Genomic DNA, 27,939 nt, shown 5'->3' with positions numbered 1-27,939 from the left:
AGATCCTAGCCACCGCTGCCGCCGTTCCAAGCCTCCCCATCTAGAAGGTGGCAGTTGTTCTCGACCCAATGGATGTCCGACCCAAGAAGCAGATTAGGATCGAATATAGGTAATAATATATTCCATCCAAAACCCACCGCCATATATATTATTTATTTAATTTTCAAACCACAACCCCCGCACCACCACCACCACCCCACAACCCCACCCCCCCCCGGCCCCCGGCCGCCCCCCCCCTCTCTCTCTATCGCTCGGCGGCCGGCGGCCGGCGGGTCCTCTCTCCCTTCCCACCCCTAGCGGCGGCCCGGCTGGTCCACACACCTCCTCCCCCACCCCTAGCGGCGGCGGCGGCGGCGGCGGCCCGGTGTCGGAACCCTAGCCACCGTCTAAGCTTCCCTACTCGGCCACTCCAAGCCTCCCACACGATCGAGACTCCTGAGGACGGAAAAACCAGCGGAAAAACGGGGGAAAACATAAGAAAAATCAACGAAAAACAAAGGAAAGAGGGAAAAAATTAACAGGTCTGACCTTTTCCCAGATTGATCTTTTTTTTTCCCTTTTCAATTCTTTTTCTTTTCATTCATTCTCTTTTTCCGAGATCTGTGGGGAAGGAGAGCACCTGAGGGCGAGCATCTGAGATTTTGTGCGAGTTGTAGCGATGTGAGTTGGTCCTTGAGGTTTTGAGAGCTTAATCTTGGTGGAAGCGTAGAGTTTTGGGGATCTTTGATCGAAAGAATTCTTCTTTGGCTACAACATTTTTATGGAGTTCCGTTCCCATGATAATATGAACATGAACGAGGGTTTATCGGGCGGGTTCGGCCATCCGGCGGGCATACCTGTTTTAATTTTTAAACGGGATGGGTTTGGGATTTTTGGTTAATTTCGTAATCGGGTTTGGGACGGGTTCGGGTGGTAAGATTTTAAACGGATTCGGATACTGGTAGGACAAGTTTTGTGGACCCGTTGCCATGCCGGGCCTTTTCCCGTCTCCGGCCATCCCTTGATCTCGCCAACACCGCCTCACCTCTCTCCTCCTCTCTCTATATCACCTCTTTTATCTCCTTCCTCTCTATTCCCACGGTCGGTCTCTCTCCCTCTCTCCTTGCTCTTAGTACCCCAATCTCCCTTCCCGGGTCGGTCTCCCCTCAACGATACCTAAAGACACTGGTATTTCTTTTACTTTCCACAGATTTGAATGCTTAGGCTGTTGCCTATCTTATTACATGCTTATTAGATGGTTTTATTTTTAAATGCTGTGGGTTTCTTGTGGAATTGAGCAGTAAATTTGCGGTTCTCTAGATATAAAAGCTTTTGAATGTGGGACTTTTAGTTATTGTGGTTCAGTTGTTGTGAAGGGTTCCTAGGGTAGGTTAATTGTTGTCATATTTAGATTGGAAAAGATGAAATATGGATGATCAAGAAAGGCGTGATGGCTTACTCCATTTTTTTCCACTCAGATTTTTGCCTTTCGTAATTGAAATAGATTAAGAAATGCTGCGCACAATAGTTTTTTATGGATACACACACACACACACACACACACATATGTGTGTATATATATATACATATGTGTGTGTGTGTGTGTATTTTTTTCCTGAACATTTTGCATTCATGGAAACCTCCAATTTCCTCCACTTAGGTTTATTTGGAGCTCCTCTAACCCAACAGGTTCATCCTGTTCCTTTTGTAGGTGGGCTTCCTATGCTCATAGAAGTTACTCGGTGTGTGTGTTTTGCGGGGGGAGGTATATACGTACATATATACATACTTACACATGTATGTACATACTGATTAATAAGCTAAACTGTGGTCAAACTTGAACATATTCTAGCCTGTGTTTTAAATCATCAAACTTCTTCTGAGTCCTGACCTTCTGCACGACATTATCAATTGTGTTAAATTCCTTGATCAAAGGATTTGAAAGGTAAGTGGAATAAAATTTGGTTAAAATGGACATTAATAGAAAGTTCATTTGCAGATGCCATAGGGTTTGACAAGATGAACATCTGGTACATTTTTAATACAGGTAAATGTGGGACCGAAAATGTTATCTTTATGAAATGTCTACTGAAAATGTTGCCGTCATGAAAAATCTCTATGTTGATTTGAGTGCATCCACCTAAACCTTCCCTCTACTTGTGACATCTATTGCAATAACAATATATAAAACAAATCTTCAGATCTGTTCGAACCTAACACAAATTATAGTAGCATAATTGGTATGTTTCACTCGTGCCTAACACATCACTCAACTGCCAAGCCCGGTTGCAAATTTTCCTCTAGCAACCAACCAGGGGCTGCCACTTACCCTCATTTAATCCTAAATAGCCTTCTCTTGGAGCAAGCTATGCCAACTCAAATGAAAGTGGTTAATGATTTATTTCTTTAATCATGATATATTGGCTGTTCATTGAATATGTTCTGAAAGTGTGTACAGTTAATATTGGTTGTCAGAACTTGCTTGTTGGTTTGATAAGTTGAATTTTGCTTGAGAAGGACCATCATGACTTTTCTATTGCTGTTTAAAACTGGAATTTTATTGTTTTTTTTATTTTGGATTGCTTCAGCAAAGTCTTAAGGGCGATGTTAAACATCTGGTTGATTTAAGATTTATCTTTGTGCATTAGCAAGGATATTTTACCTTGTAAACTTCTTGTATTTTTAAGATCAAAATAGCAAAATCATTGGAAAGCTCATGGAATTTGTCACTTGTTGGTCCATTCTGGGTGGAACTATTTGCTTTATCCTTTTCATTTCCTTGGTCTTTCTTTAATTTGAAACTACAATCTGGGCATGAAGCCTGGCAAATTGTTTTGAGTAGATCAATTGAGTTGATCTTCATGATTTTCATCTTGTGGGTGAACTATAGCATGGCATCTATAATTCAAGCATTTATCTGATTAATTTTCCCATATGATCCACATGTCCAAGTCCCTCTGACAGATTATGTTGTAGTTAAGGTTGCATAAACATCAGCACATAATGAATTGTACTAGAGTACACTACAGTAGTATGTTAGCATTTTGCTCCTTTTTTTCTTTTGAGGTTATTTGATCCCGTTAAATTAATTTAATGTTTCTCTTTAGTAATTTTTGGGCCTGAATATTCGGTATTGCTATTGGCATTTCCACCTGGTTATTAAGATAATGCTTCCACTTTTCAACTTTGCATCATACTCCAATCTATGTGAGTCTATCTTTCATTCTATGGGCAATTTGTAGATACCTAATATATATTTTGTTTTTGACAGAATCTAAATTAACCAAACCAGATAATTTATATGAGGCTTACTTTCAATTTTGTAGATGCAATGTTATATGTAAATTATGAAGGTTAGCTGCATATTTTGTTTTAGTAGCATTTTTTGTCTAGGTCTTAGTGCACCGCTTAATCTATGCAATGATATACATTGAAGGATTGCTTTGAATATTGGCAATTAACTGTAAGGATTTTTGCATAAATTGTATTCTATTAATGAATGCAGCTCACTTGTCTTCCACTAGACTAGGTAGTTTAATGATATTGATGTCACATTATAATTATAAAAGCAAAAAAAAAATAATGTAGTCATATTAGTTGGAGTGCATAAGTCTTTTTTATTATATTTGTGTACTGTAATATTTGTTCGTATATGAAAATTCATGGTTTCTTAAATCTGATTTTCAAAGTGATCACACAAATGATTGACCCAAACTGTACTCAACCTAACCCAAAAAATTGCCACCTCCATTGACCTGCTTGCCCTTTTTTCTTCCTTTCTGATGTCCTCCCTTCACTTTGCCACTTGCCTGCTCTTGTATTTCAAAATCTGAACCTAGGATTCAACCATAATTGGAGTAGGATTTGTTCTGAATATTTTATTTCTTTCGAAGTAAGAGTGTTAAACATGGATTCTAGAATTTATAAATCCAATTGGATCCCAAATCTAGGTCTTTTGAGGGGTATGATGAATCAACCTGTTTGGTTAACCATGCCCCCTAGTCTGTGGCTATTCTTCATTTGTTCTCGCCCACCCCTTCTTTGAATCAGCTTCTTCTCCATCTCCACTCTTTGCGATTGGTTAATCAAAAACTTGCCGCAATACCTCTGCCAACGATGGATATCATCCTCTGTAGTCACCTCTTCCATTCCCCACTCTTCCTTCCTCTCTATTCATAAACACTCTAACTCTCAATCGTTTCTTAATTGGAGCGAAACAATGTGCCCAATCTTTCTTCGCTTCTATCCTCCTAGAAAGAATGCAAAAGCAGGCACGTTGACCTCATTTAAATTTGCTCGAGGATTTTCCGAGCTTGTCTTATCAATTTATAGCTGAGTCAGTTTCACCTTATATTAGTTTTCTGCACCTCCATGACCTAATTTTCATGTGGGGTTTTAATTATTGCTTGTTAAGCCTTTTAGTATTCTCGGGACACACAATATGTTCTTTTTGTTACTAACTGTTCTTGACTTTGTCATCCACGCATTGAGGCTCATATGTTTAGGTCCATTTTATGTAATAGCTATCAACGATTGTAAAGTCCACATACCAAAAAAGATTGGGTTTGTTGGGTAATGTTGGCAGTTTTTTTGGACTGTATTGAGTTCAAATTGGGTCAATATCTTGTGTAATCCACATATGACTGAGATGACACATACATGACCATTAGCAAGTTAGTGTAGCTTAATCCATACCTGCTATACCATTGACCTTATGAACTAATTGATCCCACTTAGGCTAATGTGTGTAATACTACTTGATACATGATTGGGATGAATTCTTTCAAACTCCAAATTGCTCTAACTAGGATTAACTTATCAATTTGCTAGTGTGAGCATAAAATGCCTATCCGCGAGAGGGTTGTCAATGGGCCGGGTTAGGCCTAGGCCCAAAGCAGGCTTGAGGCTTAAACCTCATGTCCAAGCTTGGCCCAGCTTGGATCTGTCTTGGGTTAACAATCTTGAGCCTAATTTGACTTAGGATATGCTTTGAGGCTAGGTCAGGCTCAAACTAGGCCCTTGTTTAATTTTTATTATATTTTTCAGCTCGGGCCCAGCTCGAGAATTGATCAAGTCTTAATTTCTAGTCTTGAGACTGGCCCGTGGCCCTACAACTTGAGCTTGAGCTCGGATTTTCCTGGTCAGGTCTTCGAGCCATTCTAGCTAGCTCGACCCATCAACAACCTTAATCCTAACTTTCTCCATGTCCTTGCCAAATCTAGCTAAAAAATTAGTGTTTCAAATAGGGATGGGATGTATGCTAATAGAAGACTTTGAAACCTAGCAGGCATATGATGGTTGTGAGTTCTTTTTAACCTCAAAATTTTGTGACCAGGACTGGTTCTATAGTCCTTGCAGTGTGTTGGTTTGCACATTAACCCCTACATTTACAACCCCCTTAGTGTTTGCTGAAAGCTAGTTGAAGTCAGAGCTTTAAATGGTGATGGCATAAAAGTTTATGGATATCACGCTGTAGAGATTTTTGATAGCGGGAACACTAGACCTTTATTTTTCATGTTTTTCCAAAGCATAATGAAGCATAAGTTCAACTAACACTATACTGCCTTTGTCAGCCTTAAAATTTGTTTTCATTCGATATTCTTATTCTTGTTTTCTTTATAGGCAAAAATATGATGGTTTTGTTTTGTTTCTCGTTTATACCAACTTTTCAGTTAAAAAATTTTCATGTAGATGATTGATTTTTGCAATAGGATGGCTCATAGATGATGTTGCAAACATGAGTCTAGCTGCGGAATCTCCATTGCACTCTTCAAGTAGTAGTGACGATCTCGCTGCATTCATTGAGGCAGAGTTGGAATTGACTTCTTCCGACACTTCTCCAAATGATCAACTAGATGATGATGAGGAAAATGATGTTGAAGAGCAGAGGTTTCTTTTTAGCTTTTTTTTAGTTGCTTTCTTGAACTATAATTCATCATATAAGCTGGTTTTTTTCCTTTTCTTTTCAATATTAGTTTACTCAACCTTGTATAATTTACTATATGATGTATCTCATCCCAATTCACATACCATCAGAAATACATACGTACATACATCCATAAATACATGCATATATATGTGTGTGTGTGTATTGCATGCACGCATATATACACATACATATATATATATATATAAATATCTACATATATGGAGATACATATATCTATATCTATATATAGATATAGGCATGTATATGTTTGTGTGTATGTTTATAAATGATATGTATGTATGCATATGTTTGTATCCATATGTAGGTCTGAATATACTTGGATAATGCTGCAGATATTTAGAGAAAAGAATTTTGTTTCTTTTCAAGCAACATTAACTACTTTGCTCATCTTGTGGCTGAGATGAAATAAGAGAGTTTAAATTCATCTTATCATATACTCAGATGGATAATCTGCAGATATTTAGAGAAGAATTTTGTTTCTTTTCAAGCAATATTAACTACTTCGCTCATCTCGTGGTTGGGATGAAATAAGAAAGTTTAAATTCATCTTATCACATGGTGGCACAAACATGCGCACTTTCGCCTATCATTTTGGGCAGCCTATCTAAATAATCATCTAGTAAGTCAGATAATAGCCATGTCTTCTTGAGTTCTGGTAGTTTATCATAAGCAACATATTACATTGTTGCCATATTGCTAGCAGAGCCAAATGCAAAATCATATCATCTATAGAAAAGCACTATTCTTATTAATGATGATGTGAGACATAACAGATTCCTTAGATACATCAGACTTTTAAGTTGTGGTGGTCATTGGCCTTGTTCATGGCAACATTGGCAATGTAAAGCGAAGGTATGGAAGCTAAGGCTAATATTCTTGGCCTTTAGAGAGGCCTAATCCCCAAAACATCAGGACTAGGATCATTGGATATAAGACACATCTCAACAAAGTCCGTATTGTATCTTAATTGGACCACTGAAAGCATGCTTCAATAGGCACGTAGAAGAAATTAAATAGAAAAATAATATATCCATCATAATCATCATTATCAAATTTGATAGATAAAATTGCTTCCTTTTTTGCTTATGAGGGAAGAAATGAAATTTTCTTCTTTCTTTTATAATGAACTTTACTAGGTGCACCATTAGAGTGAGTCATTGTTCTCTCTAGGATGAAGAGAGCCACGATTACTAACCATAGCAAAGTATGACTAACAACTCCAAATATCCCTTTAGTTGACTATTAATGTTGAACAGTTAGGACAAAAGAATCAAATCCTTAGAAATGATAATTAAGTGATTATAAAAGTCAACCGAACCCTACAAGAATGGACTTTCCACAAGGTTTAATATGTGAATTACAGGATCAAGTTGGATCATGTGATTCACAGGATTGCACAATCTATGTTATTGATCTAGATCTACTAATTCCATTTCATCACAATTTAGGGATGGGATCCAGATTAATATGACCCATTTTGACTTGGAGTATGAAATTTCTACAACAATATTTCAAAGCATGATCCATCAAGTTTTCGAGTTATCTAGGACTAGACCTAAACTTTATGTGAGTAATTCTCAAGAATTGTTGAGGGACTCCTGGTTTAGGAAATTTGGGAAAGAGATAAGTGATGTAGTGCATTGAGTCACTACTTTTATTTTATTTTATTTTATTTTATTTTATTTTGAGTGTGTTCTATCCTTGCTAGGTTATTCTAAATCAAATCAAACCAACAATTTATTCTAAATCAAATGTACCCCAACAAACTACTTCAAATATATCATTATCCTACAACCACTCAAAACAAACCTACAATCATATCCCAACAAACTAATTCAAATATATCCTTATCCAAGGAATGCCGTATCGGGCCGAACCGTCCAGTATGGGGTGTGCCGAACCGTGTCGAGGGGGAACCGAGATGGTTCTGGCATGGAAAACGGCATACGCCGGTGTTGGGGAAGAAAAGAGAGAAAAAGAGGAAAAGAGGGGAAGAGAAAGAGAGAGGAAGAAAAAGAGGGAGGGGGGTCTGCTGAAGGGGCCGTCGGAGGGCCTTCGGCGAGCCGTCGTGGCCATCAGGCGGCGTAAACGCCTCTCGCAGCTCCGCGACGTGAAACAGGGACGATCCGCCCCTATTTCCTGTATTTTTTTAAAAAATATAAATGAAGCCGGTATGGGGTTTGCCGGCTTCACTTAAGTGATGCCGGCAAACCCAGTGCCGGTTTCATTTAAAAAAATATTTTTTAAAAAAATAAAAACAAAAGCGGATCACCCTTGTTTCACGCTGTAGAGCTGTAGGGGGCGTAAACACCGTCTGCAGGCCACGGCGGCCCGCTAGAGGCCCTCCAATGGCCCCTCCAGCGAACCCCGCTCCCTTTTTTCTTTCTTCCTCCCTCTCTCTATTTCTCTCTTTCTCTCTTTTTCTTCTCTGGTTCGGCTCTATTTTTCTTCGTCGGTTTGCTTCGATTCGGAACGAAATAGGGGTGTGCTGAACCGTACCGCCGGCTGGTTGATCCGATCGCTGGTGCCGGTTTCGCAAACTTTGTCCTTATCCTACAACCACTCGAAACAAACCTACAACAATATCTCAACAAACCAATTCAAATATATTCTTATCCTACAATCATTTTAAAACAAACCAACAACCATATCCAACCTGGTGGCGTCATGTATAAATCTGACATGGGAAGAAGAAAAAAGGAGGAAGAAAACTTTGGAAGATTTAACCTATGCTTCTATCTTGAATCCCTCCTTTTGGGATCGTCGTCGCCTCTTCCTCGCAGATGGGTCTGTCTTCGGCTTCTTTCTTCCTGTGACTCTTGGCTCCCTCTTCTCCATCTTGAAGCCTATCATTGCGGTGCTGCTCTCCTTGATGGTTGTGGATACCCTGCATCCTGTGAACCGATTGAGATTTGAACCTCTTCAATATATTCCCGCACTCAAGATAACAGATCCACCCATAACCTTATCTTATGTTGCCTCGTACCCTATCATTAAAATCTAGCCATCTGAACTCAGTTTTAAGCCTAGAATGAACCTATTCCTTAGTATTTTATGGTGGAACTAGTATATGTAATTGATCTTGGAAAGTTTGTCTCAGTCATGGAACTTTCATTACTGTTATTTAATAAATTTGAACATATTGCTGATTTCTATTTAGTTCCAGTATTGGTCTTTAAGAGTTTATTTGAATAGATCATATAGTATTTAGATTTACAACATTTTGCATTCGTTCTTTTTCTTTTGTTTCTTTTCTTCTTTTCTCTCCTATGCTGCATTGCTATAGTAGCATGCTTCAATACCGTGTTACCGTGTTATAGTGTCTCTTTAAATGCATCAAGTGGTATCAGAGCAAGTTCTGACCTTAGGGATTGACTTTAGCTTGCATTTAGCTTTTATTAGGTTGCATCTTATTCAATCATCATTGCATATTTGCTGTTAAAATTTATTTTTTTGCAAGCCTTTGTTCGCTGTCCAGAAAATTCATAGAAAACTCTGTTGCTGTCCTGAAATTAGAACCCTCTAATTGGCACCATTGTCTGCTGTCCACGACTTCTTAAGCCCCCATCTCCCCATCACAAGGTTGTTAGTACATTAGAATGGCAAATAACCACCCCGAAAACCCTAAGGATTGGAGAGAGGCCTATGAACGACAACTAGAGTTTATTAAAAACATGCAAACCCAACTGAACCAAATACAACAAATGTTAGAGGCTTTGAATACCCAACATCAGCCCGGTGGAGGGGGATTAATTGAATCAGAGAGTGACTCTGAGATAGAAGCCAACTGTCCTCTTAGGAGCAACCGTCCTCTTAGGAGCAACCGTCTGAACCAACGTCAAATGAACACCGCACCTTGGGATTAGGGTATCAAAGTAGATGTTGGTGAGTTCGAAGGTAGGTTAGAACTTGATGAGTTGTTGGATTGGATTGACAAGATAGAACAATTTTTTGAATGGAAAGAACTATTTGAGGATAAAAGAGTCAAATTTGTCACTCTTAAGTTGAAAGGCCATGTCCTAGTTTGGTGGAAGTAGGTACAAAATGATAGGGTTCGAAAGGGTAAAGGAAAGATTGCCACTTGGGAACGAATGAAAGAGAAACTTAAGAGTAAATTCCTTCCAGTCGATTACCGACAAACTTTATTTCAAAAGCCTCACAACCTTAGGCAAGGGTCTAAAATGGTGCAAGAGTACACTAAGGAATTCTATAACCTTCAGGCTTGTAATGACCTTAGGGAGGATGAAGAACAGCGGATAGCTCACTGTCTTGCTGGACTTCATCCTCAAATTCAGGCTGAATTAATCTTTTGCAATTTTCAGCGAATAGATGCGGTCTATAGTCACGCACTTAAGGCCGAGTCTAAGTTGAAGAGACAGACATTCCGACAAGGTAACATTAGTGGAAAGTTTTTTATAGGAACCAAATCAGCCCTGAAAAATGACATCCAACTTCCTCCGAAACCTATTGGTGATACTAAAAGCAAGGGAATTTTAGGTTCCAAATTCTCGGAAACTAGTATAACTTGTTACAAGTGTAGGCAATCAGGCCATAAATCATCTGAATGCCCTTTGAGACAATTTCAGCTTAGGACCAACTTGATAGAAAATGTTAATGAGAGTGATCAGGATGAAGGAGTAGAAGAGCGAGAGGAAGACACTGTTGAGGATAGTGAGGTCCTAGATGAGACTGCTAAAACTACTAAGCCAAACTTTATAATCAATCGAGTCCTTGTAGCATCTAAATCTATCAAGGATGATTGGCGACAACGCAGTCTTTTTCGAACTATCTGCAACGCAGAGGGAAAATTCTGCTCTATTATAATTGATAGTGGAAGTATGGAGAATTTCGTCTCTCAAGAGATGGTTGATAAGCTTCAACTGAAAACTGAGAAGCTTGCACAACCTTATCGGATTGCTTGGTTTAAAAATGGGAATGAGGTTCCTATCACGCGACGATGTCTAGTTAAGTTTTTTATTGGGAAGACCTATACTGACGAGGTTTGGTGCGATGTAGCACCCATGGATGTGTGTTACCTGCTTTTAGGTAGATCTTGGCAATTTGACTGTAGCACCATGCATAATGGGAAGGAAAACACCTATGTAGTCACTAAGAACAATAAAAAGGTTAGATTGATTCCACTTAATAGTACACCCAAACTGATACCTAAGTCTGATTCAACCCTAAAATTGTCACCCACTGAGAGACAATCTGTGATGATTTTGAATAAGACTCAATTTGTCCAAACTCTATCAAGGTCCCCTGTGGTTTATGCTTCAGTGGCAAAAGAAACCACCGAAGCCCCTGGAATTTCGTCGGTTGTTCAACCATTATTGGACGAGTTTTCTGACATCATGCCGAAGAACTCCCTGATGGCCTATCCCCTATGAGAGACGTCCAGCATTGCATTGACTTGGTACCGAAAACGAGTCTCCCATACCTAGCCCATTATGGGATGAGCCCAGCAGAACATGAAGAATTGCGTCAACAGGTCCTTGACTTGTTAAGAAAGGGCTCCATTTGGAAGAGTATGAGTCTCGTGGCTGTGCCTGCCCTCCTTACTCCAAAAAAAGATGGGACATGGTGAATGTGCGTTGATAGTCGAGCCATCAATAAGATCACTGTGAAGTGTAGGTTTTCCATACCTAGATTTGATGACATGCTAGATATGCTGGGAGGTGCAAAGGTATTCTCTAAGGTTGATCTGAAGAGCGGGTATCATCAGATCCATATTTGACCTGGAGACGAGTGGAAAATAGCATTCAAAATTAAGGAAGGGTTATATGAATGGCTAGTTATGCCTTTCGGATTGTCCAACGCCTCGAGCACCTTTATGCGCATCATGAACCAAGTGTTTCAGCCATTCATTGGAAAATTTGTAGTGGTTTACTTTGACGATATTTTGATATATTGCACAAATCCTGAACTTTATTTGAACCATCTACGATAGGTGCTCCATGCCTTGAGAGAGAATCATTTATATTTAAATATCAAGAAGTGCATCTTTTTATCCGACAACCTCATCTTCCTAGGCTATATTGTCTGCTAAGGGAATTAAGGTAGATCCGGCTAAGATTGACGTGATTCGAAACTGGCCAACCTCGAAAAACTTAACGGAGATTCGGAGCTTTCATGGACTTGCATTCTTTTACCGATGCTTCATTCAAAATTTTAGTTCTTTGATTGCCTCGATCACTGATTGTCTGAAGGGAGATAAGTTTCGCTGGACTTCCAAGGCTGAACAAAGCTTCAAAGTGATCAAAGACAAGCTTACAAGCATACCCATAGTCGCCCTACCTGATTTTAATAAGGTGTTCGAAGTTGATTGTGATGCCTCACATGTGAGAATAGGGGCCGTGTTGTCCCAAGAAAAATGCCCCATAGCCTACTTCAGTGAGAAATTGAACAATGCTTGATCACATTATTCTACATATGATATCGAATTCTATGCGATTGTGCAGGTCTTGAAGCACTGGCGATCCTATTTGATTCATTGAAAATTTGTACTTAACTCGGATCATGAAGCATTATGTTATTTGAATTCCTAAAAGAATTTCAACAAAAAACACGCCAAATGGACTGCATTTCTGCAAGAATACATCTTCAATTTGAGACATAAACAGAAAGTAACCAATCGGGTTGTTGATGCATTTAGCCGTAGGACCCACCTCCTCATCGCTGCCTCCTTGCAAATTGTGGGTCTTGAGGCGATTAAGGAACAGTGCAAGGATGACCCTTATTTCGGACCTATCATGAAAAAATGTTTGTCTTCTAGCACTAGCCAATTCTCCGATTTCTGTATTGAGTTTGAATACCTTTTTAAGAAGTGCAAGTTATGCATTTCCGAAGATTCACTAAGAGAGTCTTTGATTCAAGACCTACACAGTAGTGGATTAGGGGGCATTTCGGGCGGGATAAGACCTTGGGGTTAATTCAAGAGCGCTACTATTGGTCGAATATGCAAAGAGACGTAGAGCGATTTGTACGACGCTGTAGAACCTGCCAAACCTTCAATAGTCACTCACAAAACACAGGTTTATATACTCCTCTCTCCATTCCGTTCACCCCTTGAGAAGATGTTTCTATGGACTTTATTCTTGGCCTACCTAAAACTGCACGATATGTTGACTCAATATTTGTGGTTGTTGATCGATTCACTAAAATGGCTCATTTTATTCCTTGCAAAAAGATCTCTGATGCATCGCATATTGCAAAATTATTTTTCAATGAAATTGTGCGTCTGCATGAAATTCCTAGGTCCATCACATCAGATAGAGATACCAAATTTATAAGTCATTTTTTGGAGAACTCTAATGGCCAAAGTTGGAAGTAAATTAAATTTTAGCAGCCCATACCACCCCCAAACTGACGGACAAACTGAGATGGTAAATCTATCTTTAGGCAATCTTTTAAGATGCTTGGCAGGTGAGAGACCGACACAATGGGACTTAATCTTACCACAGGCTGAGTTTGCATATAATAGTTCCATCAATAGAACCACAGAAAAATCTCTATTTGAGGCCCTCTATGGTGATCTATACCCCATTTTCTTGATCGAGTATCCATTCCATACCCTGGTAGAGTTAGTGCAGATGCCGAAGTCTACTTGAAACAGGTTCAAGACGTGCAACAACAAGTTCACAAAAAGCTGCAGGATTCCACAACCAAATACAAGGCAGCTGCGGACCAATACCGTCGGGATACGGATTTTAATAAGGAAAATAGTGTTCTGATCTATTTCAAGAAGGAGCAATTTCCAGTTGGAGGTTACAACAAGCTAAGTAGGAAGAAATTTGGGCTATTCAAGATCCTTAAGAAGCTGGAGAAGAATGCCTATCTCATTGACTTGCCCCCAGGATTGTCTACTTCTCCGGTTTTCAATGTGAGTGATCTGTTCCAATATCATGGTGAGTCATCCTCTTCTACCGATGTCGAGATCCTACCCTTCTATGCAGCCGCAGAGATCACATCTGAGGACGTAGAAGAGATTTTGGATGTACGTGAAATAGGGACACGACGGAGTTCACACCGCTGGTACTTAGTACGATGGCGTGGGCATCCAAGTATTGATAGCAGCTGGATTTCTGAGATCGAGCTACGTCGATATCGGAGAGATCTATTCCACAGCTATATGGAAGCTCTCTCGACGGGGTCGAGAATTCACCCACCTAAGGAGAACTGATGCAGTGCATCGAGTCACTACTTTTATTTTATTTTATTTTATTTTGAGTGTGTTCTATCCTGGTTTCATTTATTGGGATCGGATAGTTAGGTTATCCTAAATCAAATCAAACCGACAACCATACCCCAACAAACTACTTCAAATATATCCTTATCCTACAGCCACTCAAAACAAACCTACAAGCATATCCCAACAAATCAATTCAAATATATTCTTATCCTACAACCACTCAAAACAAACCTACAACCATATCCCAACAAATCAATTCAGATATATCTTTATCCTACAACCATTCAAAACAAACCAACAACCATATTCAACCTGGTGGCGTCATGTATAAATCTAACATGAGAAGAAGAAAAAAGGGGGAAAAAACTTTGGAAGGTTTAACCTATGCTTCTATCTTGAATCCCTCCTTTTGGGATCGTCGTCGCCTCTTCCTCGCGGACGGATCCGTCTTCGACTTCTTTCTTCCTGTGACTCTTGGCTTCCTCTTCCCCATCTTGAAGCCTATCATTGCGGTGCTGCTCTCCTTGGTGGTTGTGGATACCCTGCATCCCGTGAACCGGTTGAGATTTGAATCTTTTCAATATATTTTCCGCGCTCAAGGTAACAGATCCACCCATAACCTTACCTCATGCTGTCTCGTACCCCATCATTAAAATCTAGCCATCTGAAATTAGTTTTAAGCTTAGAATGAACCTATTCCTTAGTGTTTTATGTTGGAATTAGTATATGTAATTGGTCTTAAAAAGTTTGTCTTAGTTATGGAACTTTTATCACTGTTATTTAATAAATTTTGAACATATTGTTGATTTTTATTTAGTTCCAGTATTGACCTTTAAGAGTTCATTTGAATAGATCGCATAGTATTTAGATTTACAACATATTGCATTCGTTCTTTTTTCTTTTTTTCTTTTCTTTTTTTCTCTCCTATGCTGCATTGCTACAGTAGCACGCTTCAGTACCGTGTTACAGTATCTCTTTAAATGCATCAATGAGCCTGCAGCAAAACCCAGAAGATGAATTCTTGAAAAGACGACTCCAGCTTGATTGTGTAAAATCGAGCCATGGAGGGGCAAGCTTCCAAGACTCCTTTGCAAATGTAAAGGTACACTTGAAATATCGAAACTTTGGCTGTTTTACAATGAAGAATAGACAGGTTTGGAACATTCAAACAACAGTCAACAATTATCTTGATGAACATTAGACTTTAAACAATCCTGAAGTCATAGTAGTTAATGGCTTCTTGATGTATAACAAAAACAGATGAACATGTATAGGTTATGAGGCTGCATGCTATTACAATTTTCATGTTCTATAACCCAATCTGTTCTTGAAAAAAAATATCCACTACCTAAATTTGAGTGGGTTGCATAATACTTATGAATGACACTTTGGAGTCATGATGTCATGCGTGATTGATCAGCCAAGTCAAACCAATCATCTAGATCATTGCCATCATTTAGCTAATGTTTCATCAAATGAGGGTTGGGGCAATAGCCCTTTCATTGAGTGTGAAATTCAGGAATGTTGAATTGCTGATAGGCAGTCAATTAGCCTTAGCCACCTTGCTTTTTTTCCTTTTTGTAGCGCTAGACATACTTTTCTTGATTAAGAGGAAGATGCGTTTCTTTATGTTCTTTGGAGTTCACCCTTTTCTTGGATACCATGATAATATTTTTATAATTATTCTCAAAAAATTATCTTGTTCATAATTTTTGCTCACCATATTCAAATCAAGCTGAACAAAATACCATACAACCTTCTTACTTTAGGGCCTTTTCCTGAACTGGGTTTCTACTATTAAGCTCCATGAGCATTTGTGGCTTGCCAGTATTATCGGCACATCGGTCTATATTACTTCATTTATTGTCAACATATTTTGGGGTCAGATTTGAAATAGTCATATGATTTGATGACTCTGTTTTGTATTAGGATGTTTTCCTTAACTACTAGCTTTTTTTTCTCCTTCCTGGTTGGAGTCTTTAAATCAGGGGATAGCGATCTGCAAATTGAATGCTGAATAGAGTTGCTTCAGTCATAGTACACACTGGATGGCTTAGATTATCGGGGTGGCAGTCTATGAATGTTACTTTTTTCTGGGGATTCATATTGATTTTTTGCATCATGTTTAGAAAATCTAATAGTTACTACTTTTCAAATTAAGTGTTTTGCATTATTTTGGTTTTGACATTTCGGGTTATGCTTTGTTCTTGTTTGCTACATGCATATGCAGGATTAAAAGACTTAAAGTGGAGAGCATAAAAGAGCTTCAGGGCTCAGTGATGGAGAGAAATCAAGAAAATATTGGTATTATTGGTTAGTATCTTGATTGTGAACCAAAAATATTCTGTTTTGCACATGTAGGAATCTTTACTTACCAAACACAAAAAGGAAACTCTAACAGAACTGTTTGCAGAAATGAAATCTAGGTTGTGGCAATACGTTCATTCACTAAATTCATGTTTGAAGAAATGGAGAAATACCAGAGCAAAATTTGTTAGCCCATGCTAGGATGTTTTTATATCATAGATTGCTTGTTAAGATCAAAGATACCATAATTTTTGTCAAGAATTGAGTTTAATGGAAGGAGCATCGACTTATTGATTCGAATAGAAATATAAAGTGCATGTTGCAGCTATTTCAGCTACAAATAGTAATGTTGACTGTTGAGAATTGCTAATTGTAAAGAAAGGAGTTGGATCTTTTGCACTTAAATATTTTCATTTTGAATATACTGCTTAAGCCTCTTGAAAGTCGTGTTTTTCAATTCCCTGTCTCCTCTTCCTGTTCGTCCTATACTTATTTTTCTTTGTACCTGGACCATAATGAGGCCATACTGAAAAGACCTGCAGCTGAAAGTGTTTACTATTCATATTTGTAATTTAGGCAGAATTTTGCGAAAAATTGAGAATGTGGGTTTATAACTATGTGACATGTCAAATTCTCAAAGAAGAATACTGCATCTACCGAAAAATTGGAAGTTCTTTTGTAATAAGGAAGTAGATGATAGCATGACTAAACACAGCATGTAAATCCATCTGAAATAGTTTGTGGAAAGTTATTAGATGAAATCATCTAGAAAGCTTGTATATAAAGGGGGTGGCAGAGATTGTTTATCTTATTATTTTGCAGCTTTGTTACCTGAAGCAGGACTGACGTGAGAAAGAATTTGAGTGTTGGTGTGGGGAAGTGGACATCTGCACGCACTTATACACGGAAACGCACACCAAAAAAAAAGGAAAACGGAAAAAAAAACAGCAGTTAGCTAGCAGGTGTGGAGATGGTTTTGCAGAGATTTCGAAGTGGGTGCAGGAACTAGATGGAGTTCTCGAGTACTAGGTTCTATAGGTGTGGCATGGTGCCCAGATCCAAAAGACCAATAGATGCAGTTGAAATAGTTAACATGGTGGGTCAATTTTTGTGTAATGTCTTATTAGAATAGCCAGGTAAATTGTTCCTTTTGATTTTTTATCATATTGTATGCAGCTTATGAATCCTGTCATGTAGGAAGTAATGCAGATCCAACTTGCTTGTGAGCAAAACTTATCCCACTTTCCTGTTTGTCAATGAGCTTCCTCATAACCATGATTACTTCAAGCTCCTTCAAATTTAATCATAGTATTTAAATATTAGGAGCCTGACGAGAACCAATCTCTTTCAGATTCTTAGACTTTGCAGAGGCTATAATCCTTAGCTTTATGAAGACTGAAGGTTTGCTCAGGAATTTGACATAGGATGGTCAAACAATTAGTAACTAATATTCTGTGTTTTGACAATATCTAATAATCCATTCTACTTTGTGTACCAATGTTAAGTCAGAATCTTGGGAAGGAGAAAGAGATCTATTGTCTGAAAGTGCGTGGCTAAGTTCATTGCGGAACACTAAATTGTCCAACCAAAAACTGAAAGTTAAAATTTTGCAGCAAAAACAAACTTATCTTTCTTCAACATTTGTTTAGTAACTGTTCCATGACTTTTCAGTTATTTGGTCTCAGAATTCAGATATAATGGTGGTCAAAGACACTTCACCACAGGCTTCCAGACTTAGTCACCTGTTTAAGAAATGAGAGCAGGTCAAAAGCTATATGTGATTTGAAAATGAGCCACAAGCAACAGTCATTGTATGTGACATAGGAATCATTTAAAAAATTGAAAAATATATGACGGTCAGATGGGAAACGGTACTCAGCACTGGTTGATGATCTTATAGCCATGCCTTGCCGAGCATTCGCAAAGCGTGTCCTACATGTTCTGTAATTTGGGGAACTAGATTGTGTCATTTCCCACGATGTATTCTTAGCAAGAATTCAGATCCCAGTGAGACATCCCATGGGACACCAAGATGGGTACCATCCCATGTATCGAGAGAGGACTGTCCCACTATCGTCCTAGTGTCCCGATCGGGATATCTTGAGACATCTTTTGTCCCAAGTGTCGGGACGGGGTGAGAGGAGATGCATCTCGTTCCATGAGAAAACCGGAACAATCCTATCCTATGGGATTTAAAATCTTGATTCTTAGCATGTAAGGTTTTTGGTAATTATGTTCTTTAATAGTCTTTGAGTTCTATAATATCACTATTGTGGTGCTGGCTATTTCTAAGGATACTCCATCTTCATGAAAGCAACTTTTGTCAAACAATCTTCTAATCTATCTTGGTTACATCCTTTTTCTTTTATTCGTTTTGCGTAGCATTTGAGCAAGCCAAGAATAGTTAAATTTCTTAATTTAATAACTACTTGTCAGTGCACAGCATCAGAAAGGTACTTTGGCATTGTGCTTTATTTTATTACCTCCACAAAGTGATTACTTTTGTATGATCTTTTACATTTTAGTGTTTTACCATAAATTTTACTTTAGTGCTTTAACAACCTTCAACTATTATTTTGCTGCTGCAATTAAAATTTGGGCCATCCATGCTTCTACATCTTAGTAGTTGTTAAAGTTTTCACCAAGTGATGAGCAAGACTTGCACTTTCTAGTCAACTAAAGCTTATGCAGACAAACTGAATATTTTATTACAGGTACATCTAAGAATCTTGCAGACGAGGATTCATGCCCTCCACATCCTGGATTTTATAAAGGATTGTGCTTGAGATGTGGTCAGCTAGTGGAGGATGATGGGCCTATGCTTTCACTTGACTACATCACTAAGGTACAATGCTCAAAATTATACTACAGAGTTTTAATATAATCATGACGGTAGCCTCATGTTTCTTATATCATGCAAATGGTCGTGAGTTAGGTGGACTGGATTAGCAGCTTAATGATGCTGACTTAGGTGGATAGGTGACGTTTGTCCTCAAGATGGTCTGGAATATGTATAACTTATTTCCATTATAGGCTTACGTCCTGCTTCTACATATTTGTTTCTAGACAAAATGGTTATTTCTTGCATACTGGTGCCAAGAAATGCCCATTTGTGGCAAATTCAGCCTGGTTAGCAGCATGGTGTAGTAGTCAAATTTGAACCGGTTGTGTCGGAAACCATATGCAGCTGACAATCTGCCATTGTTATTATTCTGAACTCAATCACCACATGGCCCTGTATCTGTCAATTTTCTCCTGCATTGTTTTGGTTGTGGTAAAATTCTGCATACTGCATACTTTCATATTCAACCTGTTTGGATGTGATTGCTATTCAGCAACATGAGCCACAACTCAATTGTACCTAACCCCTTCTCATACAGATCCTACTTCTTTCTTTCTTTCTTTCTTTCTTTTTTTTAAAAAAAAATTATTAATGGCTAAGGGTTCTACAATATGAACCCTCAATTTTTTATCCGTGCATCTATTGAAAATGTATGCTAATTTATCCTAACTTGAGGAAGAATGTCTTGTGCCAATGACTAGTAAATTTTTTGGGGTGGAAACTGCATAATTATATCTCACCATAGATATCAATAGCTGGTTCTATGCATAGTAGATCACATCTCAGAATAAAATTAAAGTTCTTATTTCTATTATTTTGTGATATATTAGTCTTGAATGAGCCATCTAAAGGATCTCATCTCATTCCAGTCTATGTATTTTCAATTTTGATGGCATGGTTATGAGGAACAGCTGTGTTTAAAGTTCACCTATAAATTGCCGGATGTAAATTGTTGTATTAAGACTAACTTTTCATGGTACACTGTATTTCATAATATGGTTGACATGTGTATCAATATCACCATGATGGTTAGTGTCCATCATTCAGCTTCATGTACAGAATCCTTTTATGTGGTCAGAGCATCCTTAGATTGTCCAGGAGGAATAATTGCATCTTACTCCCCCATCACCTGAAAAAAAATGAAATATGTTTTTTCTTTTATTTTTTAGTTCATATATTCATGAATATTTCAATGTCGTTGTTTCTTAATCTGTTCATTATACTTGCATCTGTATTTGTGCCACTAATGAACACCAATATACATGTCTGGATGGCTGCCATATCCTGAGCTGTTCATTGATGTATAGATATATTTTGGTAGTCTTCCAATGTATGCGCATATAGGTTCTTGAAATTTTGGCAGATGTTGCCTCTGTTATTATTTGGCAACGCTCAGAGTTCAAAAAATACCTGCAAAACACACTTGCATCTAACTCCCTTAATTCACAATGATGACAATATTGATAACAATAATGATTCTGTTCTGTCTCTGAGAACATATTGAATAATGGATTTTCTAGTCGAGCTGAGTGAGGGTTATGAAACACAGCTTGGTTTCATTTTAATTATAATTATTTTAATTGATCCCGTCACCTCTGTTGGTTTTGGTAACACATTTTTGCATATTGAGGAGTATTCATTGCAGTTCTATGTGGTGTAATGTGAAATATTATTTTTGCAGGATTTAAAGTTAGGGACTAGGGAGAGTGACAGACAACGGAAGGCAGATCTTAAGAAATTGTTGCGTGAAAAAAAGCTGATACTGATCTTAGACTTGGATCATACTCTACTCAACTCAACCCGGCTTGTGGATGTCTCTATGGAGGAGGAATATTTGTTAAGCCAAGCAGATTCCATAAAAGGTATTTCCTTTTTCTAGTTCTTGTAGTTCTGCATTGTTATGGATATTGTGTTTGCAAACTACCTGTAGCTATTCTTCTTCTTCTTCTTCTTTCTTCCACTTTATTCAAAATATTCTAGTTCCTAAATAATTGTGGTTTTGTATTAATATGACCTGCATCCCCACCCACCACTCTCTCTCTCTCTCTCTCTCTCTCTCTCTCTCACCCACCCCCACCATGAGTGCCACCATTTGATATCTTTGTTGTTGGTTATATACACATTAATTTCCTAAAAACTATACAAAGTAAGCTAAATAACGTAAATTGAGATTTTGAGCACCAGCTATGAGGTTGTGATTTTCTTCAAATGAGATATGGAGTTTCTTACCTCCCTCGTTCAGGGATCTCTATAACTGACTATCTTGGCGATGGCTTTAGTGTCATTTTCATCAATTTCTTTTTCTCTAAGATGCTAACAACAAACTTTCAGTACTTTTATCTTTATTATGACATCACTTTCCATTTTTTCCCCTTATATTCTAGATGTCAATGGCTGTTGTTCAAGCTGGTATCTTTATATTTAGCTTAACATGTTTACTTTGATTTGTATATGTTTGTTTTTTCCCATGACCTCTTGAAGCATTATTTCTTTTTTAATGATTTTGTGGACTTAATTTGTTATGTAATTCCCTGTAGATGATCCAAAAAGAAGCTTATTCAAGTTGGATGCTATGCATATGCTGACAAAGTTGAGGCCCTTTGTCCACACCTTTCTGAAAGAAGCAAACACGATGTTCGAGATGTATATATATACTATGGCTGAGCGTTCCTATGCACTGGAAATTGCTAAGCTCCTTGACCCTGAGAAAGTCTACTTCAACTGCAAAGTAATTTCGCAAGCTGATTGCACCCAGCGGCATCAGAAAGGCCTTGATGTGGTGCTGGGAGCAGAAAACGTTGTGCTGATTCTTGATGACACAGAATTTGTAAGTGTCATTGCTAATAGAAAAATTGGCTTTGTTTACTTATCTTTTGATTGTTATATTTGATTTCCTTTCCCTTTGTTTAGTGTACTAATTTGAATTGTTTGAACCTGCAATTTTGGATTCTCGATTTAGAGAAATTGCTATATTATGCTTGTAATTAACTTGTCTTAAAATCTATCTGCTTTGGGTGCTGTATGTTTTTTTTGTTTCACACTTTCATGGATCACTAAAATTTACCATGTCAACCCATTCTCGACTGGATGAATTGGAATTTATCTGACAAGGGTGTTTGGTACTTGGGCTTGTGATAATGAGCCCAGATTATTAAAGACTATTATGACGGTCCAAAGTTAGAATGCGCGAGTGACAACTATTATTGCAGTTGGAAGGCTGGACTACAATATCGCAGTCTAGGCTGGAATGGGCAACTACCGGCTTGTTATTTCCGCTATAATGGCCAAAACTACTAACCATGTGTTATCACCACAAGAAAAAGAAACTCTTTTGTGTGTTTGGTGGGGGCTGGCGGCTATAATGGGATGCGACATTATTAGAGCCTTCATATAAGAGTTGGGAGGATGAGAGGGAAAGGATTAAAGGAGGCAAGCCCTTATGCTACGTTTGGCTTGAGGATTTTGGGTTGCCATGGAACTGGAATTCCATCTTTGGGCCCATTGTAGTGTTTGGTTTATACAATTACTCACAGATTCATGATTCCTTTGGAATCACTGTTCCCTCATATATAGGAATCATGATTCACTCCTAAATGGGATGAATGGTCATTCCCATTGGAATGAGAATGAATGATATTTGCGTGTGATCTAATTACTAGGATTTATGGTATAAAATGGAAATCAATGACATATTTGGTGTGAATCAGTTAGACTCTTCTAGTAAAAAATGGCAATCAATAATTGATTACATTTCAAATTGAAATGTTATTTGTGTAAGTAAAATAATCGCAATCATAACACTACTGGAGGTCAGCATGTGTGATGCGAGTGCATGTGCGGATGAAAACCATATGCATCGCCTCAGAGCCATTATCTAAGAATTTGTGTGGGGCTGTGCCAACCTAGGAAAGCGGAATACCATTTTATTGTTTTTTCCCCAAGGTGCAAGGGGGAGGGTGTGGGGGCATGAGAGGAGATAACGACAATTTGCAGGCCGACCTCAAACCTTTCCCCTTATATAGATTTTGTATGATATATAACTATATTGTTATTCTAAATTTTAATTCTATTCCTTAGTCAAATAATTATTCAAAAGATAAATATAAAATTTATTTATTCTATAAAAAATAGCCAAATTAAATATTATAATTGATTTTTGTTCCTTTTTGTGCAAGCCTTCAATTTATGCTTTAGTGGAACAGGAGCATCCATCTGATTCCTTATCTTCCATTTCCATTTCATCCAGATCTATTTCATTCCAGTGAACCAAACATGACATTAATATTTTTTTCAAATCAACACATATGTACCAGTCAAGTAAGTACCTTCTTTCTACATGCTTACTACTGTCAACTGACTCTCGATGGAAGAACCAACATTGTATCAAGTGTGTCACAATCATCCAATCTTCTTTATCTTTATAAACCTCACCAAAACTAAGGAGCCTTAAGTAGTTATAAAAGTTTGACTTAAGTGAATCATCCACCATTCAGTATTGTCATCGTTTACTATGGAATGTTGTGGCAACTAAATGTTCAGTAAAAGGAAGATTTTATAAATCATCTCTTGACATTCTACACAAGATTTGGAGTCACAGTGCCGAGTATCTTACTAGTACATTGCTGGTTCAGTATGGTTTAGGTTGGTATGGTATGATATGCACCTCATACCAAAGCAGCTCTCAAGGTAATTTTCTCACATTGTATCTCAATATGCCTCAATGCATATACTGATATGCACCTTGGTACACATCGGTATGCCTCGGTGTACATTCGTACTAAGCCTGTATTAACCCTAATATGATTTTCATACCAATTCCGACCTGGTATGGTACAGTATACCTTGTACCGGGTGGTTCGGGAAGGTATGGCAGTCCATGATTTTACATATAGGTTTTCTTATACCCCCTCTTCTTGAGTTCTATCACATTAGGTCCATCTAATCTTGATTTCACATGAGCATGCCTTCTGAATAAATAATTATCATATCCCAAATTTCCATTTGGAGGCAGGCCAATCCTTTGTCTGATTTTCCTCGTGCCAATATTTGCATCATTAATGGGCTGGATTAAATGGGGTGAGAAAATAGTGGTTGTGGGGGACTATGAGATGTCCAGCAGTTATTACAGATATTATACTAATCTCAATTGGTAATATATTGCTTTTGTCCTTCGTTGATAATCTGCTGTTTGTGACTGATAGTGCAAGAGGACATAATCTTGTGTCACAAGATTGGTGGATTTTCGCTTAGCTGTTTAGCAAGCTTGTATGTCAACATTTTACTGTTAAGTATATGAAACAGAAGAAAGCTTGTCATGTGATACATAGTAAATTTCTTATCTGAAGATAAAATGCATGGTAAATGCTTTAAACACTGGGTTAATTAGAAAAATAAGGAGGAAGAAATTGATGAGCCTTCATATGAATCTGTTTATCGGCAATATATGCTTTCCGGCTACTTTATGCTTTACTGGTTTTCTATTTTAGTATTTTTAACATTTATAGTCCGGCTTACTATAACCACAAGCGATTGGCGTTGCAGGTATGGCAGAAACACAAAGAGAACCTAATACTGATGGAAAGATACCATTACTTTTCTTCTAGCTGTCGCCAGTTTGGCTTCAGTGCGAAATCATTATCAGAACTGATGAAAGATGAAAGAGAGTCTAATGGTGCACTTGCAACCATTCTTAATGTTTTAAAGCGCGCTCACCAGATGTTTTTTGATCCAGTTAGTTTCATGCCTGTTCTTCTGTATTGATTATTTTTATTTCTAATATAAATTTTTTGTCCCTTTTCTTCTACTTACTGGTCCACTTATCTCAGGTCCTGGGTACCGACCTCTCGTCGAGAGATGTTAGACAGGTAAAACTGGCAAACATGTGTAGTTCTTTCTGTTTGACTCCCATGTTCTTCAGTCCCGAGGGAAATATGCACAGGAACTAATCCTCTGGTTATCACTTATTAGCTCATCATATGACTTTCTTTCTAGGTGTTGAAGGATATCCGACGAGAAATATTACAGGGATGCAAAATAGTTTTCAGCCGCATATTTCCTTCCAAATCAGAGCCCGAGGATCAGCCGATTTGGAAGTTGGCTGAACAGTTAGGTGCAACATGCTGTACAGATGTGGACGTATCCATAACACATGTAGTCTCGACTGATGCAGGAACACAAAAAGCACAATGGGCCCTGCAGAATGAGAAGTTTTTGGTTAACCCACGCTGGATTGAAGCAGCAAACTACTTATGGTGTCGGCAACAGGAGGAAGATTTTCTGATTGGCAATTCAAGAAATACATGAAGATTTGCTCCATATTGTTGTTAAAGTGACCAACTTGGAGAAACTAGCACATACCCAACCTTAGAATGACCAAAATATCGGATCGTTAGGCTTTGTTGTACCCTTGGTTGTTTTTGTGTAGGCTGATATCAAATTTCTGTTGGCTTGTTGCTAAGTGGGTGCTTTGGCCTTCTGGTGCCAACATGGGCATTATTTACATTATTGAGATCTCTTGCTTTATTGGGAGAATTGCATCTCTGTCATCCATGCAATGAAGCTTACGTTGGAAACTGAGTCTGTTGTTCTCCTTCATGGTATCTGCGGTACATTTAAATATTACGGTGCAGTTTCCCCTGAATGCTTGTCCTGCTGTTGTTTGATCGGTGGGCAGTCTCTGGACCAAGATGGTCTTGCAGAACATTGATGGACTGCATGCCATTTCCAAAGGCACAAGAACAAGACCTGTAAATTTTGTGCCACACCATTATCCACACACCGGAGACCATGGCTTCAGTATCAATTTACAAAGTTTTAAGTTTGATGCCATCGACCATTTTTCTGTGCATTTATCTAAGAGTTCCAGATTGTGAAGCAAGGAAAGAACAATTCAGGGAGAAAAGACAATAAGATGCTTTCACTCTAACGGCTCACAATGGGATGTCACATCACGGACCTGAAACAGTTGTGAAATGAACCGTTTGAATCTCATAAGATGCTAGATGTGTAACGTCTGAGGCATCTGTCTGGTTATTGGAAGTCATATGCTGAATTGTGAATGATCATTGGGGAGATTACTTGTATCACGTGCCAGAAGCTGGCATGCATAAAGGACCTAGAATTTTCCCAATAACATTCAAGCCTGGATGCGAGAAATCTTGTTTTGTAATATCTTTCCTGCAGTTTGTAGCAGATAAATCAAATAGTCGCTTCCACTTACGGCTTAGATGCAAGAAGTTGGATCAGAGACACCAATTATAGAAACAATGTTCAAAATATCAAATGATGCTTTTTACTGGAAGTGATTAAATCTTTTTGCTTTTTTTTTTTTTTTTTTTTTCCAGTGGACTCATCTCGATTTATGTTTTTTTTTGTGCTTGGTGTGCATTCTGTAGCCTGCACAGGTACGATTCCATCTTGGACATGTTTGGAATATTTCAACTCTGCGTAGCATTACAATATCTTATATATCTCAAATTTGTAAATCCTTATAATCTTCCAACAAAAATATTAAAGCGTTTAAAAAAAAAAAAAAAAAAAGATTAGAAGGGGCTAATCCCTACTTGCTACTTTATACTCACCTACTCATCAAGAATGAAGGCCAATAAGAATCAAATTGCCATACTCTGCCAGATAACAAAGGAAGTTGCAAGGTAGTGACAAAGATCAGTATAATCCTCAAGATTTCCCAAATAAATGGTTAATAATTGAAAAAGTCCAGGCAGCCTTTCTTTTTAGGCAGGTGTTTTAATCCTAATCGAGATCATCCGAATTCTGCGATAGCACAGGCGAAGCATCATGGATGAGGGCTAAGGTGGCACACCCGACCATGTTCTTACAAGTATCCACACCTCTTCGAGTAGGAATAGCACGAAACATTATACCCCTCCTCAATGCTTCTCTGGTCTTGGGGATAAACTGGAGAAGGGTGCAAGTGCAGCAAGTCATTGTTGACATTCGCACAAACAGTTGCAGGTAAAAGAGAAAGTAATGGTCAGGAAATAAAATGTAATTTATTTAAGTGAATTCATACTGATTTCTAAACTTAGAGCAAATAGAAAAATAGGTAAAAATTTAAATCATGCATATTTGCAAAGAAATTTCTTCTTATGAGAACAAATACAAGATTGTGAATTACGGCATAAAAATGAGTGTTTTGCTTTTCCTATCCATTAAGAAGAATCTTCCTATCCAAATCTTTCTCATTCTCCTTCCACTTTTTCCAACCATGTACTGTTTATATCTTTTAAGTGGTAGATTGGAATAGATGATAAACAATGACAAAAGATAATAGTATTCTCTCTTCCTTGCTGCTTGTTTTCTCTGGTGATCATGTATTGTGGAGGTCAAATTCTTACGCCTTTTCTTTTGTGTGCTACTTTGGACTTTGGAGCAAGTTTTTCAAAAGAAATGCGCTGGTTTTCCTAGAAACTTCTGCTTGGGTGAACAATGAGTTTCCCCTGACTATAGTATAAATTCTGGATTTGTTTAAGGAGAACAGAGTTAAGAATTAAGAAAGCCAAGCACGCAACTCTGAATTAGGCTGAGGTAAAATTGGACAATTAATGTATCAGTGCGAGGCCCACGGTGAAACTGCAAGAAAATGATATTTATAAAATCTTAAAAATTGCATAAAAAAATTATCCAAATTATGCCAAAACAAATTCCAAA

The 27,939-nt window shown here is 38.0% G+C and overlaps 1 protein-coding gene across 6 annotated transcripts; it reads left to right on the top strand.

Annotated features, from left to right (window-relative positions):
- Nucleotides 1–19: 19 nt before the first annotated feature.
- LOC105049916 (RNA polymerase II C-terminal domain phosphatase-like 4) lies at nucleotides 20–25,845 on the top strand. 6 transcript variants are annotated; one of them, XM_010929700.4, is made up of 9 exons: nucleotides 20–109; nucleotides 5,691–5,868; nucleotides 16,351–16,433; nucleotides 19,142–19,272; nucleotides 20,951–21,131; nucleotides 21,807–22,096; nucleotides 24,811–24,999; nucleotides 25,095–25,133; nucleotides 25,261–25,845. In XM_010929700.4, exons 1-9 carry the CDS (start codon nucleotides 73–75, stop codon nucleotides 25,570–25,572), a joined length of 1,440 nt encoding a protein of 479 aa, XP_010928002.1. In that variant the 5' UTR covers nucleotides 20–72; the 3' UTR covers nucleotides 25,573–25,845. The 6 variants fall into 6 exon arrangements, with proteins under 6 accessions (XP_010928002.1, XP_010928004.1, XP_029121892.1 ...); XM_010929702.4 differs by lacking the exon at nucleotides 20–109 and adding an exon at nucleotides 207–521; XM_029266059.2 differs by lacking the exon at nucleotides 20–109 and adding an exon at nucleotides 207–521 and having other exon boundaries at nucleotides 5,671–5,868.
- The last annotated feature ends 2,094 nt before the right edge of the window (nucleotides 25,846–27,939 follow it).

Source organism: Elaeis guineensis, chromosome 8, assembly GCF_000442705.2.
Source record: "Elaeis guineensis isolate ETL-2024a chromosome 8, EG11, whole genome shotgun sequence".
Lineage (NCBI taxonomy): Eukaryota > Viridiplantae > Streptophyta > Magnoliopsida > Arecales > Arecaceae > Elaeis > Elaeis guineensis.
This window is presented reverse-complemented; position numbering and strand designations above follow the sequence as displayed.

Coding starts and splice junctions, on each gene's coding strand:
- LOC105049916 (XM_010929700.4), top strand. CDS start 73: ATGTCCGACCCAAGAAGCAGATTAGGATCGAATATAG. Junction 5,869..16,350: donor AATGATGTTGAAGAGCAGAG/GTTTCTTTTTAG, acceptor ATGCATATGCAG/GATTAAAAGACTTAAAGTGG. Junction 25,134..25,260: donor CGTCGAGAGATGTTAGACAG/GTAAAACTGGCA, acceptor CTTTCTTTCTAG/GTGTTGAAGGATATCCGACG.